We start from the raw sequence: 19,976 nt of genomic DNA, 5'->3' as shown, positions 1-19,976 counted from the left end.
TCCTTTTTTTCCTTTTTTCTTTTGTACACAAATATATACAGGGTATTATACACATCTCTACACAGACAGTGCCACTCAGAACACACAGCTCTCTGTGGGTAGGGCCCCGACAGCCACAGAGGCAGCCCGGAGCACGGCCGTACCTACAGAGACCACAGCATCCCAGCCCACCTGCTGGACCAGGAGCAAGGGCAGTAGGTGGGTGTGAGAAGAAGGGAAGCAGGATCAACATCGCCCCTGTCCCAGCCTGTGAGTGGACCGGGAACTCTCAGCTCACATGCTCATTTCATTCCTGGCCGCTACCTGGAAGGGATGGGTGACTCTCACCATGCCCCTTCACACCCATGTGTGCTCCAGCCCCAGCTGAGCCCTGGAAGCTGGCATGACCTGCCCTCCCCGTGCACTGAAGACCCAGGCACCCTCTGCTCCATCCACCCTTTTCTCCAGGCCTGGGATTCCTATAGAGGTGTTGTACAGGAAAGGCAGCTACGTCCTCCCTGGAGCAGCCCCCCACCTGCTCTCTGTGGGTCTGGTTCCCTTCCTCTAGTGGAAGGCACAGGGGAGAAAAGCTGTAAGATGTGACCACTATTCCTGGCAGCTGAGGTGGGCAGGGCTGACAATTCACTTGTTCTGGTCGATTAAAGTGCTTGGAGCTCCTGGGCCAGCACGGGTGATTGAAAAGGTAAATGACTGTCCCCTTTCGCCTGGCCCCTCAGGGTACAGCACCCACAGATGACAGGCAAAGGGAGGGTGATAGTGTCTGCAATGAGCACCAAAGAGGATGGTGGCAGGGTTTGAGGGAAATAAATACAGCTAAATAGCAGAGGGATTTATTATTTTCCTTTACATTTTACACAAGGGGAGGGGGGAAGCAATTGAGGGCAACTGATACTGACCAGAAACAACCTCACAAAACGTCTTTAAACAGGGTCAGTCCTTCCATGTGCCAGGGGCTCCAGTCACCTCTCCCACCCATCCTGTTCCCTGCCTGCCTCTGGGACACAGCTATCAACAGGGAGTGGGCAAGAGCAAGAGGTAGGAGAGGAACAACCCCCCTCTCAGGGTGGGTGGTGGCAGAGGAGCCTACACCGGTCAGGGCAGGTGAACAAAGCCAGCACAGTCCCATGAGGCTTTCATGCTCCTGAAGATGGTGGTCTTGGTTGGAGACAGCTCCTAGGGTCTGCTCTCCCAGGGCTCCCTCCCTCTCACCACCTCAGCTGGGGGAAGACCCTGCAGCAGTTCAGGGAAGGAAGCCCAGGGGCCTAATTGCAACAAGGCAGTGCTGATCTTGCAGGGTGTTGAGGGCCTGTGGCCTGAGACCCTTTCTCCCCTCTCCCTAGCACCCAGGAGACCCCCACACAGCCTCCCCACCCCCAAGCCTGAACCTGCTGTGCAGACACAGGGCAGCAAAAGGGGGGCTGCAGTACCACATGGGGGTCAGGTTGATTTGTTTGAAAGGAGAGTAAAATGTGCAAAGAAAAATGCCACTTTAAATGATGCTGCAAACCCCTGCCTGTGCCCCTGAGGGAGGAGGGAACAGGACCTGGGGGAGAGGCTGCCTGCGCCTCCTCCTGCTCATGAGAAATGCCCTCAGCACCCCTCACCTTGCGAGGGCCAGTCTAGCTCATGTCAACCCAGTGGCCCTTCCCTGGTGTGATGCCACCTTTGACCAGGAAGTCAGGGGCACCGTCACCATCCTGTGGTGAGGGGGAAGCCTGTCACCACCCCGAGCCTGGACCAGCTCCTGGGATGCCACACCAACTGGATGCTGGAAGCAGTTGAGAAAGGGCACACGCAGGCACAGGGAGAAGGTGCAACAAAAGCCAACCCTACCCTGGGTGGGGTTTCCAATAAACTGACTGAAGTTTTTCATTTATCACCTTCCTGTAAATCTAATAAATTATTAGTGTTTCTCACCAGAAAGACAGGGGATACAGTTGCCTGCTCAGAAGACCCCAAGTGTTCCCCCTATGCCCCTTCCCAGAAAGCACCCAGCGTTCCTCCTCCCTGCAGGTCCAGGGCAGCACCACGGGGGTTATGGTCCCCCTCCTCCCCAGCCTCTGGGAGTCTGGGGTCCAGGGATGCGTTGAAGAAGGTAGCTAGTAAAGAGCATGCCTGCCGAGCAGCCGGGCTGGCGCAGGGGTGGAGGGGCAGGGAGATGGAGAGCTTGCAGCAGGGCCCCTGCCCTCGCTGAAGGCAGCAGCCCTGGGGGCGGGAGGGTGAGGGCAGCAGCCAGCACCCTCAGGTGCCTCTTCCCAGGTCTCCGTGCGCACAGCCTGCCCTGCTCCTGGGCCTCCTTCCCCTCCCGCCCTTTGAGGTCCCTACTGGTGGATCTCATTCTCTATCAGGCTGTCCTCACACGACTGGAAATCTGTGTCATTCATGCCATCTGCGTTGATGAGCTCCTCATCCTGCGATCCCTGCTCCTCCGACTCTGTTGCTTCGCCCTCCGGCGAGGAGTCCTGCAGCACTTGGGCGATGTACTTCTGTCAGGGCAGGCAGGGGCAGGGAGAGAGCAGAAACACACGTGAGTCTAGGGAACTTCTCCGGGAAGCAGAGCACAACACACTAAGCACCATGCATGAGGCTGAGCGTGGGGATATGTTAGGAGGGCAAGGAAGCATCCAGACTCCATGGAATTTACCAGGATGGTCTAAGAGTGGGGCTTGGCCCTGAAACACTGGATGTGTTTCAAACCCCAGCAGTCTGGGACAGGGCATCTGGGCTAGGAAAGAACGTGGATTCTCAGGCTCTTTGGAGCCCATATGAACTGGAAGACTGCACTTCCTTTTTTGTTAGGATGCGTCTTAAAGCTCTGCCTGCTTCTTATAAGGATTCTCCTTTTGGCAAAATGTCGCTGCTCTTAGCTGTCTGGAACCTAGGAGGGAGCCTGCATTACATGTGCACACCACAGCCCTGCTCTCCTGAGGAAGCAGAAGGCTCTGCTTTACCCCATCCCCTGCATAGATCCCCACTACAAAAACCTTGTGGAAGGAAGCAGTTGGAGTGAGCCAGTTGAACCAAGGTGAAGTTCCAAAAACCGACTCTGGGGGTCTCAGAACGTTGGACAGGGGAGAGAAGAGTCCCCAGAGCGCTTCCATGGCCTTCAAGGCAATGTCCATGGAGATGCCTTTATGTTGGCACTAGGACAAGCCTGGTGGGTGACAGCTTTTGCTGGCGTGCAAGCGTGCAAAGAGGCAGAATGAGAAGGGAGACTGACCCGGCTGGATTCACTGTCCCAGCCGAAAGAGAGATGGAAAGTAAATGCACAGCATCTGAGGAGCAGCGGGAAAGAGGTGTGTGTGTGGGGGTTACACTTCACCGAGAGCAGGTGAGGGGCAGAGTGCCCAACAGTTGCCTCCCACTCTCACTGGGAGGATCCAGGTGCTGACTCAGAAAAATGAGAAGTGAGGAGTGAGGTACTCAGACAGGGAGTTACCTCCCCCTTTCCAAACTCGGGCAAGGAGTGTGCCAGGGCACAGAGGTGGGCATAGTGACTCACAGCTGATTTGGGAGCCGGCAGATTGGTGGCAGGTCTCCCGTTCTGCCTGTTGTCCCTGGCATCCACTTCTGTGTGGTCAATCTGGAGAGAAAAGGAGAAATTGAGACTGCCAAGGCAACATACCTGCTGTTCCACCTCAGCAATATACAGGCAGCAGAGACAGCCTCAGGACTATCCCCTTTGTGAAGTCAGGGTTGACAGGTTCTGCTGAAGAGCAGGCTGGGACCCCTCAGAGCCTCTGCTGTTTTGTGGTTGAGCTGTGCTACCAAGGAGAAGGGTCCTGCACCCAGCCATTCTGCCTCACCTTGTAGTTGTGAGCGCTGAGGTATTTGAAGTGCCCAAAGCAGACGTGACACAGGCAGATCACAATGGTGATCACGAGGACCACAAAAGTGAACATGGAAGTGGGGGCCAGGAACCCTGGGGCAAAGGAAAACCAAAGTGTCAGTGTCAAAAGGACCGTGACCATGCTCTGTGGCTGGAGGCTGCCAGGATCAGAGCCTGACCAGGGAAGTGGCTCAGTAGGACCCTAAGGGCTGGCATCCCAGCCCAGTGCTCACCTGCGCGCACTGTGGAGAAGAAGAGAAGCCAGAAGAGGCAGAGGATGGGGGCTGCCACTACCTGATTCACAGCCCCTGAATGGATCTTCTTGTCCAGCTTGGCAGGCAGGTAAGCATAATACAGGTTGTATCGGTCCACCAGGTGCTTTAGCAGCATGTACATGAGCCCTGGGAGAAGGAGAAGAAAGCCAAACGAGTGGGGCATCAGCCTCTTTGCTAGACTGAGAAGGAATATCTCTCCCACATCAGCCTTCTTGCCTCCCCCTCCATCTCTGGCACAGGGAAGCAGAGGGGAATCGCTTACCAAAAGGGACGATGATGGGGCAGGTGATGCTGTATGTCATGACTACAGTGAAGACACACATCATCCAGGCGTAAGCAGCCCCAAACTGGAACTCGTAGGCCTGGTGCTGCAGGAGGGAATGGAGACCCATCAGCAGGAGGACCCTGAGAGCTGAATGGGTAATGCAATACACCCAGTTCTATGCACAGCACCAGGCAAGCCCCATCAGGGTCCCACTGCAGCACTCCCCTCCCTGGGCACAGGCCACAACCCATCCCTCAGCCCCGCTACATACTCGTTTGACGTTCCTCCGCTCGGCCGCCGAGCGGGCCAGGCAGAGGCGAATCATGTACATGAGCAAACCAGGGATGCGCAGCAGGTCCATGGCGTTCCCGATGAAGGCGGAGGCGATAACGTAGTTGACAAAGAAAGCCCCATTGTCTGGCAGGAACACACACCTGGGGAGATGCAGCAAGAGCAGGCTGCAAGGGGTGCTCCCTCCTTGCAGGGCAGCAGCTGGGAGTCTCCATGACCTCTGGGTGCCAACAAGAACCACCTCCCATTGTAAACAAAGCCCTTCTGCTCCAATCCACTTACTCAAATCGTACGGTAGCTTCAGCAAGGAATTTTTTGTCGAACAACCAGCGGAAAAATACATCCAAGCTGTGGGGGAAGAAGGCAAGGAGAAAAGATGAACCATCAGAAGCAGCAACAGACAGAAATGCACATATGCAGAAGCTGCTCTAGAAGGATCCAAAGCTCTGACCATAGACTGTGTTGTTCCCAGTGGAGTGTGTCACCAGCAATTATGTAAACTGGACATTGGAAAAAAAAAATGGAACTAAACAATGCAACACTAAAAAAGGGATCCTATTTATGTGTGTTTTTATCCCTTTACTCTGATCCTATAAATATTTTTCCACTCTCCTCTGTTTGGGCACAACATCCATGTAAAGAACAGATGACTGACTCTACAGAAGAAATTGGTTACCTACAAGAGATTTTAAAAAATCTCTTAGAAAAAATAAATCCCATTGTCCTCAGTTTTGATTTTTTTATATAAAACTATCCAATTCTCTGGCACTGATGGAGTGCAGAGCTCAACAAGCAACTGCAGAGGGACTGACTCCTCAGAAGGAAGCATGGTCTCTTTTGTCGTCAAAATGCAAACATTCTGAGAGCATCTGCCCAAGATGCAAGTTTACATGCAACAATGTTGCATGTATGCAACAATATGTTATTAATCTATGTTGCAAACACGTAGTCACCCAGTGGGATGAAGGACTATTCTTCTACTACCATTAGATGGTTTGTCTTATTCTCAGGACTTGTCTGACATCACCACTGAGGGACTGTATCTCAAATACGGAATTTAGGTGGGATCTTAAAGATCCCTGACCCCACAATGTGTAAAGAGTGAACTAGCACAGTTAAAGTTCCCTGTCCCCCACCCACTCCCCAGTTTTTTCTTCCTCAGACTGTTCCCCTCCTTGGCCCCTGTTCATCGCTAGAGCCCACACCAATGGCTGGCAGGTGATGCATCAGTGTTTCCTACAGGGCAATTTATAAACTCTGCAGGAAGATTTGAGGCATACACCCAAACAGATGAGCACTTCTGTACCAAACTATCCCACCCAGCCAAGCAGCATAACATATTCAAGGTCTGGCTTAAAGGAGGAATTCACTAGTTTTGTGCAAAATTTGGACTGAACACTGAGCACAGAGGTGAAGAATGCCTCCTTCACCAGCAGATATCAAGCAGACTTTTCACTCATCTACCAAGTCAACTTTTGCTGCATTATTTGTAACATCATGGCACATGTCAATGCATCTGCAGATTGAGTCAGTAACGTCCTAGAGACCCAGTCATGTATGGTCTGGCCTGCTCTCCCTCAACTAAAATTAAATACCAGTCTCCCAAGGGGATGGTGGCCAGGGCACCAGTGCAGTGAGGAAAGAATGTTGTAAAAAGAAGAGAACAATCAGGCGTGTACCTCAACCCTTCCTGTGCCCCATATGTTTGTACTTGCCTTCCCTTCCCACAACCCCTACCTGCTCAAGCCCAGTGATGGCAGCAGCAAGACCATGAAGATGAGGAAGGTGTAACACTTGAGCATGGTTGTTCTATTCTCTCCAGACCTGAAGACAGAGAGGCTGTTAACCTTTCACCCCACCAGCCACACAAGCTGTGCTTCCAATGGCTTTCCATCAGTAAGCACTTCCCAATGTCTAATCTAAATCCCACTCTGTCCATTCCTAATATACAAATACATCCCCTTTCCCTCCAGCATATCTGAAATTCATTATGGGGTCTCCATCCCTTTCCCCTTGTCTCACGGGCTCTGCAATCATCTTTCCTGACCTGTAATCCCAAGAGCTGGTGACACCCTCCCCACCAGTCCCTGCAACACAGACCAGAAAACAAAGGTTACATGGCGTGTCCTGCAGGGAACGTGCCTCACAAGCAGCAGGCTTCTAGTGCTCTGCCCTTCAAGTGCCATCCCTGTGGCCAGAAGCCAGAGGATCTGAAATAACTTTCTCTTGCTACATCTTACACATGGTACAGGCACACCACCCCTGCCTGCTCACCTGAGCCAAGACTTCCCTCACTACTAGCATTTCTCATAGTGACCAGCCCCAACTCCTCCCAGCTTTTTTCTTCCTGTAGACCTGTCAAGCTCTGCTCAGACAATCATGCCGCACAACAGCAGCTAAAGACTGGCAGAACAGCTGTCCAGAGCAGTCCCCAGGTGCCCAAGAGGTGCAACACAACACCATGCTTGGAAATGAAGACAGAAGTTCAAGCAGAAAGATCCAGCCCGTAGCTTTGTGTAGTGAGAAGTGTCTAGCAGCCAATCAGCTCACTAAGAAGGTAAGAACAGGTGCTGGCTGTCCTTACCTGGTCCAGTGTGCTTCAAAGAAGGCAGAGTAGTATACAATGGTGGGCAGAAGAGCAGAGAAGCACCACAGCAGCAGGGTGGGGAAGAACTGGGTGATGATTGGGTTCTGCAACAAGGCAGAAAAGAAATCACATGTTACATGGTGAACCAGCTCTTGTGCCAGCCAAAGGTACAGTTGCCTCTGCCGATGCCAAGGCTCCAGCACTGACTGCCACTGCACCCTGTCCAGGCTCAGCACCTCCCTCATGGTCAGGCTGACAGGACCCGGGGAACAATGACAATTTCTCTCCCCATCCCCAGCTTTGCAGGGGATATAGTGCCTTGGGGTGGTTCCTGTGTTACCCACCCTGCACCTGTCTCCAAAGTCCTTACATTGAGGTACTCCACAGGCTTGGTGACATTGAACTTGTCCATAGTGGTGATGATGATAGCAGGGGTGGTGAGAAAGAAGAGAAGGATGAAGAGGACCACATTAATCACAAAGCAGCGGATCCACCATATAAAGCCCCGGATGGAGAGGTGTTCCCTGGGAGGGAGAAAGAGGGCATCAGGATGGCTGCAGAGGGTACAATACCAGGTCTGGTGCTTTGTGTGCATATGGTGAACAGCACTTGGGCTGCCAGCCCAAGGCTTTCCCCCACCTAGTCAAATCAGACCTCTAGCTCAGCCAGGCTGAGCTTCAGTAAGAACAACTCACTCAGTTACTGGAGGAGCAGATGGAGAGGGAGAAAGGGAGGATGCACCCCTTTCCCACTGGCAGGGCCACTGAACCCCACAGAGCTGCTCACCAGTAGATGTTCTGTGGGTCAGGAGCATAACTGACAGTCCAGTTGGAGACATGGAGGGACTCACTGCAGGAGGAGGCTCTGGGCTCCCCACGGCATGAACAGCCCTGGCACTTACAAGCGTTGAAATCTTTGAGGATTCTATACAAGAGAAAGAGGCACACGCTGACACAAAAGGCTGGCACGCACAAGCCAAGGGGATGCCTTAGTGCTTCTGTTCTTCTGATTTAAAGCAAAGGCTGGGACAAGTCATCTTCTTGGGAAGGGCAGGACCATCTGCACTCACATGGCTGTGATGGTCTCATTGTGGAAGGTGACAAAGGCCATCCCCAGAGGCTTTTCATTAACCTTCTCCTTCTCTCGCTTGTAGTCATCCTTGAGCTTCTCCTCCAGTTTGGTATAATACTCAATGGCTTCCACCTGAGCAGGACAGAGGTGAGATGGTCTGGGGACCCAAGCCACGGGACACCCAACTTCTGCCCAACACCTCCAGCACTCCCCTACCTCCTCACAGCCCCTGATGACACAGCAGCACAAGTGGCCACAGGGCTTGGGGTTGATCATGGATGGGGTGTTGTCCTTGCTCTGCAGGTTGGTGAAGTAGATTCGTCCACGCTCAGCCTTCTTCCTGAAACACGAGAGCAGAAGAGAAGGAAGAAAGGAAAGAAAGAGGGTGACTCATAAAAGCTCTGTGGCACCAGACCTGAGGGGATATCAGGAACATCAGCCCATTCTGCCTTTTCTCCAAAAATAGAGGTTACCTCTCTGCATCGAGGAACATCAGCCGGGCAACATCATAGCAGGGACGGGCCTCCAGGACAGTGCAATTGGCATAGGCCTCCCTGTGGGTGAGAAGCATCAGTTCATCACAACTGGCACCAAAGGTACCCCTCAAGTAAACTCCAAGTGTTCAAGACTTCTCTCTGCCCTGAAAAGAGTGTCCTGGGCTGAGTACAAGTGATGCATACCAAGAGTTTGCAGGGGAGCCTGCAGGCTGTCCCTTAGAGCAGATGTGAAATACAAGGCAAATGCTACATCCCTTAGGCTTTGGAACAAGGAGCCTTTCTGGACTTCTGCCCTATAGCAGCTAGGAGCTTCTCTGACCCCACACTCCCCTCTCTGCCTTCACAGACTTGTGGTCAGAAAGAGGCAGAAGGATTCCCAAAGGGTACAAGGCATTTATTTTCTACCCATAATGCTTCTAAACATGGTCCTGAAAGTGAGGTTCTGACAGAAGAGGAATTTAATTTTCTTGTTAAACATTAAAGACTCTGATCAGGGCAGCACCACAACATCCCACAGTCACTGCTTGAGCACCTCCTGCCTGTATCTCATCTGTGAACTTAATTACAACTCAAGACATGCCCTGCTCGCTGCTTACCACACTGACCCCCAGTGGCTCAGCAAGAGGTGGCTGAGCCTTTACCAAGGCACAAAACAAAGGATACTTCAAATTCAGATAAGAAGCAGAAAAAAATAACAGTGAGCAACCCAAAATAAAGGTGTTCACTGATTTTGCTAGCTCTCTGCTCTCAATGTACTACTGCCATTCCAGATAACACTAGTACTACCCTAATAAAACCATCTCTGTTACAGAGCAGTCTTCAGGGATACAGTGAGACTTACTCAAAATGCTTTTTGATCTTCTCTGGCTCAGCATATTTTGAGATCCCATTGATGAATAGAGTTCGCTTAACCTGCAAAGAAGAGAGAAAGGAGAGGACAGGTAGGTGTGGATGGTGTAAAAGACCAGATTGCAGCAAGACCACCTCCCAAGACCTGCGTCAGTGATGAAAGAGGGTGACCCCATCAATTCTAGCTACCAGGGCTCCCCTTCTGCTCTGCTTCCGCTGGTTGTAGTCATTCTGCACCTGGGTGGACTGCAGATTGACAGACTAGGGACTTACACTGCAGGTGCCTGAACAGAAGCACAGCTACCCATCAGAAATGAAGAAGGTAAAAGCAGCTGGAACAACCCCTAAGGAAGAATAGGGTCCTTCCACATGTTTACCCAGTGCAGGCCTCTCCTGTTTCCCCACAGGCAGTCATGGCTGCTGCTCTGGAGGAGATCTGCCTTTGGCCAGGCAGAATAAAAACAGCCAAAACATGACAGCACTAAAATTGCTGTGGAAATTGAGGTGCTCAGCATTGTCTCCAAGGCTACCTGACTTGACCATAGGGCATGGGAAAATATGTCTGGGAAAGTGGCCAGATCCTGCTCACCAAGTCATCCTCTTTGTAGCGCATCTTGGAAGTGTGCCGGCGCATGCTGTACACTGTCAGCAGCAGGTACAGGAAAGCAAAGGTGGTGTGCAGCCACAGCAGGTTATTCCTGTCACAAGGGAGACCACAAAGGTCAATGCAAGGTTGCCACTACAAGTATGGCTGATCAGGCCCTGAAGGCACCGGGGGCATGAGTGTATTCAGCATAGCACACAGATGCCCTACAACCAAATTCCAGGAGCTCAGGCTGGAAATTGGAGCAGGGACAGTAGCCTCATAGCAAGAGCAGAAATACAACCTTAAAGGAGATTAGGCTCTGCAGCAAGTGAACATTTACAAAACACCCCTTGAGGGCCTCAATTACCCATCCCACCCCTGCCCAAACATACCCAGACTTCAGGTTAGCGATAGTTGTCCTCCCAAAACTGTAGGCATTATTTTCTAGAGAGAAAGAGGCAGACACAAACACGCTGAGTTATACTGAGTGGGACAGAGCATCACCAGAGTGAGCTACAGCAAGAGTATCACCTGCAGAATACCTAAAAACCCAAGTTACACAGGATGATCCTGTGGATGCACTACAGTCATAGCGAGACTGCAGTTAGGGTTTGTCTGTGTTAGTGCTGTCCTGCCCTCCACTGCTACCCAATGGTCTGGAATATGGTGTTGAAAGCAGATGCCCCAGCCCAGCCAAAAGCTCCTTGTTCTCACCTAGCAGGTCCCCTGAGAAGTTGACAGGTAACACGATGCCCACAGAAAGCACACCCACGACCACCAGTAGCCCAATGATGTGCCTCTGGAAGGACAGGTAGTGCACTGCATCAACCCCGCATTTGTCCCGGATCTCATCATCCCTGCCAAGGAGAGAAAAGCTGTCAGGCAATGTTCTACATTTCCAAGTGCTGGGGAAAAGTACAGGGTTGCAGCTGCCCTCCTGATCTCAGCACACACAGCATCTTGTTCTGCCCTACAGAGCTGTAGCCAGACTCTGGATTTGGGAGCCCAGCACTCAGCCTTGAAGCAGCCTGGGCAGAAACCTGCCTGTGCAATGACTACCCAGCCCTGTTCCCCATTGCCCTGCTCTCTGTTCCCCAGCAGAGGCAACTGGATACCTTATACCCTCCAGGTGGGCCTTGCTTTCCCTGCTAAGATACAAATGCTGATGCTATCCCACAGCACCCTGAATAGAAGTGCCTGGGAGATTACTCCTGTGCTTCACCAAGCTGAGGGCGTCTCCCTGCATCCTCCTCATAGCCATCCCTGAGACAGCAGAGCCCCTAGCAAGAGTGCCAGGGAGATGAGTATCTTTGCAGAGCAAGGGACATTTTCTGAGATGGGACTGAGGTGGAGCAGGCATGGCCCTGGGTTCTCTCCTGTGTCACAGACTCACTTTATGACCTTATTTTGGCTTTAGGATTCCTCATATAATCCTGTCTTTGCTTGTCCTCTCCAGAGGACAAACTTCACTTGTGCTCTTCAGAGAGGGGGCTGCAGAAAGGACAATGACTTCATGAAGCTGTACTGCACTGGGTGTCCCAACAACCCTGCACTGCCCCTCCTTCCCCATGTGGGTCCCTCACATAGGTCCTGGGGCACTCACTTTATCCTGAAGATGGCTGTCAGCCAGGAGCAGAAACCCTGTGTAAAAAGAAAACAGGAACAGTTTCACAACACTCTGTGTTCCTTTATCCCAGCTCCCTCCTTCAAAGGTTCCAAGGACCAGGCTGGTGTCCTTGCACCTCCACATACTTGGCTTGGGGTAGGGCAGACCACAAACATCCAGATCTGCACAGCCACAGATGGGCCAAAGTGAAGGAGGTGACAGTACTACTCCATGGAGCACAACACAGGCTGGACTCTGCTGTGTGGCTGTCCCCTACCAACTGGCATCCCAACCCTCAAGGCTACCCATGGGCTCCTGGCTAATATGGAAGCTCTCCAAAGCCATGGCACACCCAGAAAATTCAGCATACAGGTACTTCAGCCATCATGCTGGACAAGAGAAACTCTGTAAGGATGGGGAAGGTAGGCTGGGCCGAGGCAGTGCTCCTCAAAGGACACCTGGGGGAGCTTCACCCCCCATCCATCACACACATTATTCTCCCCTTCACCAAGGCAAAAGCCAGCAGAGGAAGACCCCAGCGTGAGGAAGAGCTGGCAAGTAAGTATTGTTTGTAATGCTGAGATTATAGGCTGGACAGATGTCTGTTAAGCCACAGTGATATAGAGCCTATTTATTTAAGCACATGTCTAAGAGCTGCATAGTTCCCTGAGCTCTATACCACACTCACACACTACAGGATGTGGGACTTAAGGTCCAGGAACAGGCAAAAGTGTTTCTTCTGAAGAACCCTTGGTTCAGCCAAGCTGTGGGTTCCTGGTCCCCCAAAGGCAAAGCATTTGACTCTTGTGGCTACTCACATTGTCCCTCTGGTCGAAGTCCACAGAGCTGGAGACGGAGGTGAGGCGCTCGTAGCGGTCATGGTTGTCAGAATGCAGGGCGGAGGCTACGCTAAAATGACAAGTGGGAGGTGAGGGAGAAAGTTAGAAGATGTGAAGAGGCAGCCTGGCCAGGAACCAAGAGCACCCAGGAGACGAGAGGTTAATTCAGGTCAGTTTGCACCCGGCGAGATGGAGAGAGGTAAGATCAGAGGTAGTAGTAAAGAGAGAACCCTCCTCAGATGGCATGCTGAGCCAGGCAAAGCCCATGGGCTTAGCCCATGGATGCTACTTGCCAGGCACCTTCTGAAAGGCACCCAATACTATGTGGCAGTCCCTGCAAGGAGAGGTTGGCAGAGGCTGGCACAGAGGAGAGGTGAGGTCTGTTTAGCACAGGGTTTAGACAGCAGAAAGGAAGGGAGAACTGGAGGCTGCCACAGCCCCTCTGACTCTGGCATAGCTGGAGAGGCTGGAAACAGCTCCTGTCCTGAAGGACCTCACTTATCTTCAGGAAGAGGAAGGAAGGAGTCTGGTGGGCTGCATCCTGCTACACCAGTCCTCCTCACCCTTAGTGCTTCAGTGCAGGAGGAAAAATGCAGCTGCCTGGAGTCAGCCTCAGTGCAACCTGCTTCCCAGTCTCAGCTGAGCCTCCAGCCTGGAGATCCCTTGAGCAGGAGCAGGGCAGACAGCTAGAACTGAATGTCTCCATGCTAAAGGACAGGAAGGCAAAAGGGGTGAATGTCATGAAACCACTTTACTCCAGCCAGAGGCAGGGACCTAGATGAAGAACCTGCAGCAGAAGCATCCAAAGCTGACAACAGCCCCCACTACTAACAGAGGCAGAGGGCAGCTGGAAAAGGAGGCAAGAAAATGGCCCAGAGATCTAAATTAAATAGCACTTGCAAGGTGACAATAGCAGGCTGGGATCTTGGAGGTGCAAGAACAGAGATGACTGATCTGAAGGCTAGAAACAAAGGGAAAAAAACAAATGAAAATATGGTCTCCCTACAGTCAGTACAGGCTCAAGGAGGGTAAGATGGGCAAGAACACAGAGAAACAGCTGCTGAGAGACAAGTCCTAGAGAGGATGTGGATGACACTATGGGAAGGAGAACAAGCAGAGATTCTCATGAACATTCGGAAGCAAAGTTGGTGAGACACGTGGCCTCTCTCAGAGCAGAGTAGCACCTGCTGAGTCTCCAGTTCTTAGCTGGAAATAATAGAGACAGGGGAAAGGAGATTAGCTGAAGGTCAGGGAACTACAGCAGTGTAGATTAGACAGCGGTGTGCAACCTTGCCACTGCGCAGCCCCACAGTCTTCTCTGTTGGAGGGACAGAGGCAGCTTCGACCCAGCTCCCAAACCTTCAGCTCTTTATAATCACAGAGGCCTTGCAGCTGGGCAGAGGAAGCAAGGGTGAATTTCTGCTGAAGAGAAGTTTCTGAGAAAAGCCCAGCATGATGACACCATGAGCTTTTGGATAACCAGGATACCTCAGCTCTATGCAGGGGGATGCAGTGACAAAAAACACGACCTGAAGTGTTTAGAAGACAGAGGATGCAAAACCTTGCCAAAGATGGAAAGCTGAATAGGGAACTCCAACAGCAGGTGCACCTGGACGGAGACTTTTTAAAGCAATGCACTGACAGTGCAAGTGGGTGAAAGCAAGATATCCCCAAATTAAGATTAAGGTGGGATCCTGCATGATGCAGGTTTGGTGCAGGCCCTGCCAGGGAAGGAAAAATACAGTATCTGAGGCACAGCTAGCCTCAGGCTAAAGGAAATCACAGGCTCCAAGAGGGCAGGCCAGGCATGCTGTGGAAAGGGCTTGCTGGGGTGTGAAAGCTGGAGGTGGTAGCACAGGTAGCAAGCCCCACAGGGCTCTGTGATCACTTCCCTCATATGCAGAGGTGCATGTGGGTTGCTGTGACCTCCCAGCTGCCAGCTGAGACAGCTGATGGCTACTGCAAGCTCTGACAAGTCGCAGGACAAGGGCACTTGCTGGTTCTCAGGGAAAGGGAACACATCAGAGGAAGATGCCCTCTCTTGCAAAGCACAGTGTTGTACATTCAGGGGCTGGGAGCACCAGGTGACATGTACGTGTTCCTAACCCACCACGTGTCACTGCACTCCCCAGCAGAGAACTGGGGAGGAACATGCCATTAGCCTTGAAGGAGCACAGACAGAATGAGACTTCCTCACTGAGTTCTGCAGGTTTTTGGAGGCTTCTGGCTGGTAACGCTGTCCCAGCTCATGCAGTAGTTTTAGGGGTGGTATGTGTGGTGTGTGTGGAGCAGATGGCTTCAGCAAGCTCAAATGAAAAACAGGAGGAGGAAGAAGTGGCCCCCTGGAGAGACACAAGCACTTGTGAGGATAAATGAAGTGGTCGCCTAAAAAATCCTCAGAGCATGATGGCTCTACTACCTCTGCCTTACTCCCCCCACAAGATGTTAGCAGTGAAAAGTTGCCAGACACACCTGAAGCAGGGCCAACCACTAGTGAAGCAGTCAAGCATGAGCAAGAGGTCCCCTCTGTGTCACGTACCACAGTGACCACTAGTTCTGTTTTAACAACTTCAACTACTCTGCTCCCAAGGACAAGGATCAGCTGCAAAAAACAGGCAGATTCTTGCACCCCCTTTAAGACAATAGCAGGCCCCTGCTTTGCAAGTGGAAAAGGAGGCTGCAGCTTGCTGCCCTGGCCTCAGACAAAGATCAGTGTGGCTGGAGTGACCATGGCAGGCTGTGCACTGCCAGCTGATTGTCCTCTCTGCAGCACATACCACCCAACCAGTCAGCAAGGCACAGGCGATGGCCTTTTCTCAAGCACAAAAGCAGAAAGAAAGAGGTAAGAACAGGGAGGAGAGTCCATGGCAGGGCTTAATGGGCACCACCAGGCCACAGTGACCAGGGATGCTTTCAGCAGCACTGAGGCAACAGGTTTCTTCCAGAGGGGAAGAGAGAAAATCAAGGGTGCTGCCTTGCTGGGTATGGGTTTAGGTGGCAAGGGACAAGGGCCAAAGGTTGCCTGGGTCCCAGCAGCCTCATGGGGTAAAAAGGAAAGACAGTACTCTTGCCACATCCTCTTTGTGCATCTGCCTACCTTTGCAGATGGTGAAGGGACAGCTCTTGTGGCAACCTGGCAGAAGAAGGACCAGGCAAAGTAGTCTCCCCTGCACCTGGGTGACCTGAGTGTACTGTGGGCTCAGGCAAGCAAGTTTGTTTACTTCCATCCTAAGGCAGGATAGCTGGACACAAGCAGATAGAACCGGGCATGTGATACAGCACCCTCTGCCTTGGTCAGGACTGAGAGCTCCCTGGCACTGCTGCTCTCAAGAAGCATTTAAAGGCTACTGGGGGAAAACCAGGGTGCATTCAGCTGTGGTAGTGGATGACACAAAGGGGAGGGAAAGAAGAGCACAAATCCACCGAGAGACACAAATTCATGCCCAAACTCCCAGCCATTTAGATTAGTTCAGAAGCAAGACAGCTGCAAGAAAAAAGGAGAGAGAGGTTGTGAGCAAGGAAGAGAGAAGAGATGAGACCCTGAAAAAACAACATACTATTCCCGCTCCTCTCTTTCCGTCTCCCAGCGTCGGCGCCTGGGGGCACAGAAACAGAAAGGAGAGGTTACAACCACGGGAATAGGTGCTGAGTTCTCTTTTGCAGGGAGTATCCAACACAGCTCCCCATCATCCTGAAGAAGAGAAACCTGCCAATGGTCAGACTGGAAAAGACCTTCCTTCCAGAGCCCAGCAATGCCTCAAGTTACAGCAATCTGAAATACCCACTGGTCCAGGGCCAGAATGCTTTGCTGCCCGCTGAAGTGAAGCTGGCTTCACTGGGAAGGTGACCTGGCTCCAGACGATGGACATTGCAGGGAGCTCCTGAGTGACGGGGAGTAAGACAGACTGTAGGGACTGCCTGGCTGCCATCTGAGCTCCCCTTCCATATATATCCCCTTCCCCACCCAGGCCACAAACACACATGCACCCCCCTCCTGAAAATCTCATCCTACCCCATGGAGAGTCAAGCAGCACGGGCTCCTCCCTGAGACCACAGTCCCACTGATCCACAGCTTGATCCACAGCTACCCTGTCGCTCACCAGCTCTCCCTCTCCAAACAGCTGGCACTCCTCTGCATTTCTGCCTACAGCCACTGCTGGCACTCCCTTGCACCCAAGGTGCTCAAGCACTGCCTCAGAGAAAATCCAGCCCTCCCTCCCCACCAGAGGGACAGAGCTGCGCAGTTCCTGTGGCTTTCTGACAGCACATGGATCCAGACTGCTTGACCCTGCTGCCCTCTCCCCATTGAGGTCTCCTATGATTATTTCTTCTCCTTGTTTCTCTTCCACTACCTCTGTACAGTTGATTTCCCCAGCCAGACCAGGAAATCATGGGCAGAGGAGCCACAGGGACACAGCTGCTTATCTAACCCTATCCAGGACCACTTATTTAAACCAGGAGAATTCCTGGTTCGATGCTAGGAAAAAACAACTCTTTCCACTGCTGTGCAGGGAATGCTCCCTCTACTGTGGAGCTGCCATCCCCAATGAGCCCCAGCTTTTGCTGACAGACACTGTAGCCCACAAATGCACTGGGCAGGAAGGATTCATACCCAGATCCACATCAGCACAGCAGTACCACGCCTGGAAAAGCAGCATACTACTGTCAAGTGCTCGTAACAAGAACTGCATCCAGCAGAGTCACAAAGACACCTTAGAGGCTTAACAAAGCCTTTACTGTGGCAGCCCTCACCCTTCCTGTGACCTTTTGTGCCTCTCCTCCCTCCATGTGCTGTTCCTCTGTAAAGGACCCTGCATATCTCTGTAACTGAAGGGACCATAAGTGATATGGAGCCAGCAGGGACCACTCCGTGTGTTGGGAGAACGATGCTGTAACAAAAAAGGCAGTAAGCTGGGATTTCTTCCTATTCCTCGAGCTCAGAGGAAGCAACTGCAACATTTGCCTCTCCTCTGCAGCTGCTCAGGCACAGAAAATGGGATTCTTCCCTTATGCCTCACATCAAGGAAGGGCACTACTCATACCTTATTCTTTTGCTTACCTGTCAGCATCAGTCACCAGGGCCAGGCGTCCGTAGTCCCAAGCAACTTTACGCAGAATTGAAAAGACAAATAACAATGCCTGAAAGAGACCAAAAGAGAAGGCTGTGAGAAAAGGCATTGTCCAACTCTGTCCTTGTCCTCTGCATGCAGAGACACAGGAGCAAGGAGGGTAGGAAGGGACAGAGTCCTCAGTTAAGAGCCCACTGAGAGCACAAGTTCCCCAGGACTGTTAAATCAGACTATCTGGATAGCTGTAGGAGGCAGAGGTCCAGGATGCAACACACAATAGTTAAGGTAGCCCCACAGGATCAAAAGGCCCTGAGGTTCCTATAAGTCAAAATTATGACTATATGATTTGTGATCCCACAGCTTCTAAGGAGAAACATGCAAAGCCATTGGGTGGATAAAGCTGCAGGGACTTGGCAACATAAGTGGGAGTTTTGGGATGCAAGACTCACCCAACATCACCCCCATCCCACCACACCCTTCCAAGGGCTCAGTGTGGTGTTATTGAAGTCAATAGTGGCTAAGCCCACAGTGTCTATGAGACATGATCAGGGCCAGAATGCCAGCCAGCAGCAAAGTCAGGGATAGCATTTGGGGCCCTCAACCCTAATTATGTGACCACTGTCCTTGTCTCATGGTTAATTAGGGGAGAAGGTGTCGAAGCATAAGTAACTTACAAGAAAGCACATAAAGTCAAGGGCTAGGACAGTGGGCACCCCGCCAAAGGGCAGCCCCTGCAGCACAGTGCTGCGGATGCGTGCGCTGTAGCAGTAGTCCTTGGTAGTGCTGTTGTTGTTGTTGCATGTGGGAGTTTTGCAGGGGACCCCTACTGAGCCCAGGGTGGCAATGACGTAGGGAAGCATCTCTACAGCTTCATCGTCTTCCCTGGGGAAAAGAGAGAAAGAGTTGGTTAGATGTGCGCCAGTTTGATGGCAACGTAGCCCTGCTGGAGTTGGGGGCCAACCTTGCCTGCCAGCTCAGGCTTCTCTGTGCTACAGGATTTTCCTGGGACCAGTGTCCAGGGACAAGGTCATCTGAGAAGCCTGCTGAGTTCAATGGTGCCAGAATGCTTCAGCGGCTATTGTCCCACCATGGAATCCCAGAACTCCCTTCCTTGTTTGTCCACTCTCATACCATTTAGGTGCAGCTGTCTCACAGACTACTTTTCTTCCTGAGAACACGGTGCCTCAGCTCCCCCTCCTCAGCAGGGAAAGCATTTAGGTACAGGAAAAAGCGAAAGGGTGGAGTGGATGGGGCATGAAGTCACGTCTGGATGATAGAAACAAACTGCTACAGGACAGTTGCTGCATCATGATCCCACAATTTCCTCTGCCTGGCTGCATAAAGCCATTACCTTTATTAGGCTGAATCATCACCCTCTCTCTTCACTGCGGGCCTCAGCCTCCAGCTCCCAGGGCACCCATCAGGGGCTGCTCACACCCCCTGCTTGTTTTCTCTCCTTCCTCTGACTTAGAGGCCATTTAGACGTAAGCACACGGGGTAGAAAGGAGCCTTAGGCTCTACTATTTAGCTGGTCAAATATTTTATTTATATCAATGCCTTCCCCAAACTGTTACAAGACCTGCAGTGGCATGCAGGTCAGCATCACTGCTTGGGCATGGGGAGGTCTTCCTCCTGTGCAGAGCAGCTCCATAAGAAACAGAGATTATTATGGTAGCACTGGATAAATGCAAACTGAATAACTCAGAGGAGGACATGCTGACAGCAGAAACACAATCACTTTTCAGAACAGGGCTGAGAAAACCCCATCAGCTGCAGAAGAAACAGTGATAACAGGAAGATCTATACATGCTTTTGATCCCTAAACCACTCCTCTTAATCCAGCATCCACAAACCACCCCAAATCCCTCACTACAACCATGAACCACACAGAAAGGATGGATAGCACAGTATCACTTCTGGGCAATACCTGGAGATTTTTCCCCCCATAGAAATGCCATCCCTCGGGGCTGGGCAAAAGAGCCATCGCTTGCCAAAAGGATGAGAAAGCTGCCACCAGCACTGCCCTTCAAGCTCTGCCCTGTTTGGTGACATTAGCAGAGGGCATGCAGGGCTCTTACCTCCAGCTCACAGGTATAATCCTGGCCATCTCCTGCCTGGCTGCAGAGATTCATCAGCATCGCAGCACAACGCTGGCTGGATAACCACCACAAAACGATTCTCTGTGGTGCCCTACAGAGAGCTCTGCTACAAA

The 19,976-nt window shown here is 51.9% G+C and overlaps 1 protein-coding gene across 5 annotated transcripts in view; it reads right to left on the bottom strand.

The window, feature by feature from the left end:
- TMEM63B (transmembrane protein 63B) overlaps positions 1-19,976 on the bottom strand; it is a 48,818-nt gene continuing 28,842 nt past the window's right edge. For 2 of the 5 annotated variants that reach the window (XM_039697813.1, XM_039697812.1), the window contains exons 2-24: positions 18,439-18,646; positions 17,755-17,834; positions 16,253-16,291; positions 12,675-12,765; positions 11,854-11,891; positions 10,965-11,107; positions 10,643-10,694; positions 10,254-10,362; positions 9,657-9,727; positions 8,792-8,872; positions 8,535-8,658; positions 8,317-8,450; positions 8,034-8,171; positions 7,618-7,771; positions 7,245-7,351; positions 6,398-6,484; positions 4,943-5,008; positions 4,641-4,803; positions 4,367-4,472; positions 4,063-4,230; positions 3,807-3,922; positions 3,503-3,583; positions 1-2,486 (exon numbers count right to left, since the gene is read on the bottom strand). In XM_039697813.1, coding sequence (XP_039553747.1) covers positions 2,322-2,486; positions 3,503-3,583; positions 3,807-3,922; positions 4,063-4,230; positions 4,367-4,472; positions 4,641-4,803; positions 4,943-5,008; positions 6,398-6,484; positions 7,245-7,351; positions 7,618-7,771; positions 8,034-8,171; positions 8,317-8,450; positions 8,535-8,658; positions 8,792-8,872; positions 9,657-9,727; positions 10,254-10,362; positions 10,643-10,694; positions 10,965-11,107; positions 11,854-11,891; positions 12,675-12,765; positions 16,253-16,291; positions 17,755-17,834; positions 18,439-18,624 — 2,499 coding nt within the window. In that variant the 5' untranslated portion in view covers positions 18,625-18,646 and the 3' untranslated portion in view covers positions 1-2,321. Of the gene's footprint in view, positions 2,487-3,220; positions 3,388-3,502; positions 3,584-3,806; positions 3,923-4,062; positions 4,231-4,366; positions 4,473-4,640; positions 4,804-4,942; positions 5,009-6,397; positions 6,485-7,244; positions 7,352-7,617; positions 7,772-8,033; positions 8,172-8,316; positions 8,451-8,534; positions 8,659-8,791; positions 8,873-9,656; positions 9,728-10,253; positions 10,363-10,642; positions 10,695-10,964; positions 11,108-11,853; positions 11,892-12,674; positions 12,766-16,252; positions 16,292-17,754; positions 17,835-18,438; positions 18,647-19,976 lie in introns of all 5 variants that reach the window. The other 3 variants (XM_039697815.1, XR_005626377.1, XM_039697814.1) reach the window with 3 other exon arrangements.

The sequence above is a fragment of the Passer montanus genome, unplaced genomic scaffold (assembly GCF_014805655.1).
Source record: "Passer montanus isolate IOZ18808 unplaced genomic scaffold, ASM1480565v1 scaffold12, whole genome shotgun sequence".
Lineage (NCBI taxonomy): Eukaryota > Metazoa > Chordata > Aves > Passeriformes > Passeridae > Passer > Passer montanus.
This window is presented reverse-complemented; position numbering and strand designations above follow the sequence as displayed.